Here is a 6,000-nt window from a genome sequence, read left to right as displayed (position 1 = left end):
ATGCCACCTTGAGTTTGTTATTTGACTATGAGTGGGAAAACAAATTGAATGGGTGCATAATGCCACCTTGAGTTTCTTATTTGACTATGAGTTGGAAAACAAACTGAATGGGTGCATAATGCCACCTTGAGTTTCTTATTTGACTATGAGTTGGAAAACAAACTGAATGGGTGCATAATGCCACCTTGAGTTTCTTATTTGACTATGAGTGGGAAAACAAACTGAATGGGTGCATAATGCCACCTTGAGTTTGTTATTTGACTATGAGTGGGAAAACAAATTGAATGGGTGCATAATGCCACCTTGAGTTTCTTATTTGACTATGAGTTGGAAAACAAACTGAATGGGTGCATACTGCAAACTGAAGTTTCTTCGTTTACTACTTCTATGTGTTGGAAAACAAACTGAACAGATGCATAGTGCCACCTGGAGTGTGTTGTTTGAATGGGTATAAAGCCAAGGTTGGCTGTTTACAGCCAGCTGCAGTTCTGGAATGTTTTCTCACAAGTATAATTAATTGGTTGATCCCTCCTGGTGACCTGGATGGAATTATATGATCCTTCCTTAACAACTAGACGGGTGGGTTGTTTAGCAACAAAACCGACCCGTGCAAGAAAACCAATGCGTGCACAACTATGTGGCAAAACAGATGGGGTTGGCTTAGATTGTTGACAACATGTAAACTATATTTTGTCTCCACATATTTATTGAAAACGGAAACACATTTTCACAATGAGCACTTGTTGTCTCTCAAATACATTGCTACAGTTCTTTGTTAGCTAGCTAACAATATTTTTGCCATATTAGCATAGACTTCACATGAGTCAAAACACCACAAACCAGACATGGTAGCAATGACAATGAGTTGAAACGAGCCACCATAGATTCCTCAGCTTGTATAATTTTTGTGACGTTATCAACCAACCCGTCGATAGTAAGTCCCACCCAGTACTTCAAAATGGTGAAAGTCCTCAATGGTGCAGCCCATGCTAAAATATGCTTTTTGGGCATTAGAATTCTCCATCTAAAGCTATGGGTAAACAACAGACTGCTGCAACCTGACTGAGCTCCATACGCAACCTCAGGAAGTAGAAATAGCCACTAGCATTGTGTTATATTAAGACATATTTTCTACGTTTTTATTTTGCTGCATTGGGACATCAGAGGGTGAATGTTGTATGGAATAATAGCGCCCTCTGACAGACCTTGAGGCTGGCCAACAATTTGCTCCCGGCCTCCCACCAGGCTTCTTCTACAGTAGGCTACAAATTCAACGCAAAAGCAAACATCCACAAAAAATCCTTAATTCCATATATATATATTTTTTAAATGTATTCATTTATCTATTATCGGTGTTCAGTAAAGTCTCTGTGAAATATAAGATATTACAGTTTTTAATATATCGTTGGTAGGATAGTCTTAATCACAGATTGTTTAGTTTGTTTTCCAATGATAGCACATTGGCCAATAATTCCGAGGGTAGTGGTGGTTTACCTACTCATCTGCAAATTTATACAAGGCACACCGCCCTCCTCACCCTTTTTCTACTCTTTTCTTCACACTGACAAGGATTTGGGCTTTTTCTTGACAAAGCAGTATATCCTTTGCATCGGACATATTAAAGAAAAATCTTTGTCCAGTTCGAGGTGAGTTATTGCTATTTTGATGTCCAGAAGCCCTTTTCGGTCATAATAGATAGTAGAAGCAACAGTATGTACAAAATGAGTTACAAACAATGCGAAAAAACTAAATAATACAGTTGGTTAGGAGTCCGTAAAATGGCAGCCCTCCCCTCCGGCGCCATTATTATTGTTATTTTATTTTACTTACAGTAGTGAGTGCATACATTTCCATACTTTTTTATAGACATTAGCGCCTACCTTTTATTTTCTTGTCCCATGTATGTCAATGTTGGAGTTTTCAATATGCATTACAGACCTATGTGAGATACGCGTCAAATACATCTTCCTTCCATCCCTCGATGGATGCTTTCTGAATCGAATTGAATAGACACCTGTTAGAAGCCTAGGTCTACTGTTATAACGCCTGGTGATGAACGCATCAAATTCTCGCTCAAACATTGAAATTGAAATTAGGCCTAATGATTGCACTCACAACCACCTAATGCAAATGAAATGAACAAACTCATTGTATGTGGGTATAGTACCATGACGTAATATACTGTAACACTAAAATATAAACACATCAAAACAGTATTCAATGATTAACTTACAGATACATTAAGGTAGGAACACGGTGTACTACAGGTATATCATAGTACTGTAATATTGACATGGAGTATTCAAATTAAAAACAATATATGAACAGTAGCCTATAGTATACATGTACATATAATGTAATATTTTACAACCTTGTATAGCAGCATAAAAAATTCACATCACGCATATACACACAGACACAGAATGCAACCTCACTACATTTACAAATACACACAGGAAAACAATGAAAGCTATACTTGTTTGAGGGACCACTCACATTCACAGGTGAAATAGTCAGATCAATGTGTGATAGAGATAGAGGCTAATACTCTCACAATAACACTGAACATACAGCAGCCAACAGCTCCATTTTGATAACAGTTTGCAATGACAGATTCTATGAAAATTCATTTCCAGAGTAGATAGTTACTGGATGTCTGCCAGAGGCTGAGGGAGGTGAGGGAATAGAACTATTCACAGAATATTCACAGAACCCACTCGCACACACACACACGCACATACAAACACACACACACATAATCAGTCATACTGATTGTGTGTGTATCAAACAGAATACATCACTGCAGGAAGAGAGAAGGGGAGAATAGATGACAAGGAGAGTTCAAATTGATAGAAAGGAGAGGGAGAGGGTCAGTGGAAACTGGAAAGCCTTGTAGCTGCATACCCTTTCACCTTTACAATACATACACAGAAATAAAACATATTTACACATGTATTTACCTTCAACGGCTTCATGTTGATCTTTCCGTGTTCCTAAAAAGGCCAACATCCCCATCCTCTCACAGGTCTATAAGACCCATATCACATTCAGCCTGTCAGATTTACACTCAGAAAACTATTTACACTGAGACACTTATAGGCATAGTACAGTAAAATGCCCTCAGATGTACAGATCTGGGTTGTTCCACGAAAAGAGAGCCTTTTGCTTCCCTTTGATATTAAAGTAGAAATTGTGCACCAATATTGCATTTTGAAAGTCTGTTACATTAAATGAAGTGCCCTTTAATATAGACCACATGGAGAATTCCATATGTCAATATATTCAATATGTCAGATTTTTATATGAATAAAGACTTGATAAAGTCAGCCTTTTTACATGTTTTTTCATGAACCCTCTGTGACTTCTAGGATGATTTTAACCCCCTTAACCACATTTCTCCATGTTTTCACCGTCATTGTAAAGCCCTAGTTATTTTTGTTGCTTTGTAAAGTCATTTCTGAAGATTATTATTTATTTCGTGTCATTTGTGATTCATTTACCCCTGTCCCTCATTTTAAGGTCAAACCTGTTCTGTGAATTGAACTCTAATTTTAATATGGTGAAACTATTCCTACATAAATATTTGAATCAAAAGAAACATTGAACATCTAATAGTCAAATCATAATGTAAAAGCAGGTGAGCTGGTTATACTCTTTTTGGCAATTTTCTGGTGTTTTGTGGTGGAAAACGGAGCCGGTCAAGCAAAACAGGTCAACGGTGTTAATCCATAGATAGACAGGCTAGAAATGTTTTAACAATTTAAAACATTTTGTGAAGCTGGCATTCAATTGACGCTTCCATCCCCCTTTCACAAGGGTTTTATGGCTGATTTAAGATGAAATGATCAACCTCTTTTTTAATTTAACCTCTTGAGATGGGAAATGTTTTATGTTTTATTAAGTTGAACATGTGCTCGTTGTGGCAGAATGTTAGAATTTGGTCAAATGAAACGTTTTACACTTCTCAAAAGGCACCGAATTGGTGGAACGACCCAGCTGTATTTTAGTTCCCTTGACAGTGCCCTACAGAAGCACACTACAGAAGTGGAGAGCTGCTGCCTTTTGGTTTTCAGTACATTCAAGTAACGTCCGGAATCAAGTGTATTCCCACTTTTACCATCTTATCTACAGCGTCTTTCTGACTCCAAACCTTACCAGCTTCAGGACATGGTCGTTGGCCGACAACATATCCACACTTCTGTTGTCCTTAGTAGCATGTTTGTAACAATACATATTTATATGATCTACAGATCAATCCAGCAGTCTTATCAACGCAATTATGTTCCACTCCACAGCCCATGATGAGTCTTTTAGCAGTCCAACATCAAGTCTGGAGTTGCGTCTGATATTTACAATACGGCTGGATTTCCCCCCCTTTCAAATGCACAAGGACTCAGCTGTTCCTTACTGGACTTACACGTATCTATATCAAGGTGGTTCTAGTTGGTCAGATCAGGGTAAGGGTCAGGATAGTGTCTGAAGATCTTATGGATCCACTGGTTGTAGGATGTCTCAAGGTTGGGTCTCTAGTTGATGATGGGATAAAGGTTTGTCTCTAGTTGATCTGAGGTTCAGGGTAGTGTCTGAACACCTTGTGGATCCACTGTGTGTAGAAGGGGATGTTGATGAAGATGCCAGGGCGGTTGGCACGGGCACAGCCTCTGCCATGGACACTGACTCCCACTATGACCCTGCTCTCTCCTTCCTGGCACACCAAGGGGCCGCCATAGTCCCTCTGACGGAGAGAGACATAAAACATACGTTAGTAAGGACATACAGTACTCTCCTGGTGAGGGCAAACTCTGTTCAAGTGTTTCAGTGCAGAACATTTCATTAGCAGTTCACCATCCTCCTTACCTCACAGACCCCCTCATCCCTCCTCCCCCCAGCGCAGATCTTGGTGTCTGTGATGTGGAGGTTCCCTCTGTGTTGTTCTCTACACCTCTCATTACTGACCAAGGGCAGATGGACCACCTTCAGAACACCCTCATGACCCGTCCCTGAGCGAGAGAAGGGGGGAGATTTTGATCAGTAGAGCTAATGAATAACCAGTTCCTTATCTAGATGATAAAATCCTGATGGGTATGACGGTATGTGTGTGTACCTTTGGTTTCACCCCATCCATACATGCTACACATCGTACCCTCAGCAATAGAGCACCCAGCCACCGGCAGCTGAATGGTGTGAACACTGTCTGCAGGGAGGGCAGGCCTTACAGAGACAAAGACATAATCATATCAACAAAAAGTTATTTCAGGAGTAGAACTATGTAAAACGACCAGCTGTGTTTGTATATTTCTGTTTATGCACTCACTTGGCCAGCCGTATGAGGGCCAGGTTGGAGCCCTCAGGACCACAGACCACATGGGAGATGGAGACTTCCTGTCTGAAGGAGCCGTTAGGAGCCGAGCCACGGAGGTCTGACACACCCAACCAAACACGGTACTCACTCAGGTCTGGAACACTGGTTGGAGACAGGTAGATGTAAGTATAATAAAGAAATAGGTACAGAGGAAGAAATGAATAGAGCTAAAAATGAATATTGAGAGGGAGAGAAAGAGAGAGAGGTCCAGTTACCATGAGGAGAAACACTGTCTGTCAGTGAGAACCCACTCCTCCCGTATAAGAGAACCTCCACACCAGTGACTGGACCTGGTGAAGAAACATAACACACATGATATCACACACTGGGGATGGACCTTTGCCAACTCCACCACTGGGACAGATGGTCTATACTTCTGTCACAAGAGCAGTTTACACCTATATAATACAGAGATGCAAAGCCAATTGTGTGTCTATGTGTGGTTACCCTTTCTGTATGCTGACCATCCAGCTTCCGTCTGTAATGGCAATTGGAGCTCCTCCTACTATCCTGGTCCTCTTATGGATGAAACACAACACCTTGGACACCTCCACTGACAAGTTGAGAAAGAGGAAACTATGTTGAAAAAACATGGTTTACCCGAAGAGGCACAAGATGAAAACCAGAAGGCGTGAGTT

The 6,000-nt window shown here is 40.5% G+C and overlaps 1 protein-coding gene across 1 annotated transcript in view; it reads right to left on the bottom strand.

Annotated features, from left to right (window-relative positions):
- Positions 1 to 688: 688 nt before the first annotated feature.
- LOC115109462 (hepatocyte growth factor-like) overlaps positions 689 to 6,000 on the bottom strand; it is a 28,656-nt gene continuing 23,344 nt past the window's right edge. Inside the window, exons 13-18 of the mRNA XM_029634369.2 lie at positions 5,810 to 5,915; positions 5,578 to 5,652; positions 5,315 to 5,464; positions 5,105 to 5,211; positions 4,858 to 5,000; positions 689 to 4,735 (exon numbers count right to left, since the gene is read on the bottom strand). Coding sequence (XP_029490229.1) covers positions 4,556 to 4,735; positions 4,858 to 5,000; positions 5,105 to 5,211; positions 5,315 to 5,464; positions 5,578 to 5,652; positions 5,810 to 5,915 — 761 coding nt within the window. The 3' untranslated portion in view covers positions 689 to 4,555. The remainder of the gene's footprint in view (positions 4,736 to 4,857; positions 5,001 to 5,104; positions 5,212 to 5,314; positions 5,465 to 5,577; positions 5,653 to 5,809; positions 5,916 to 6,000) is intronic.

Source organism: Oncorhynchus nerka, linkage group LG25, assembly GCF_034236695.1.
Source record: "Oncorhynchus nerka isolate Pitt River linkage group LG25, Oner_Uvic_2.0, whole genome shotgun sequence".
In the NCBI taxonomy this organism is placed as follows: domain Eukaryota; kingdom Metazoa; phylum Chordata; class Actinopteri; order Salmoniformes; family Salmonidae; genus Oncorhynchus; species Oncorhynchus nerka.
This window is presented reverse-complemented; position numbering and strand designations above follow the sequence as displayed.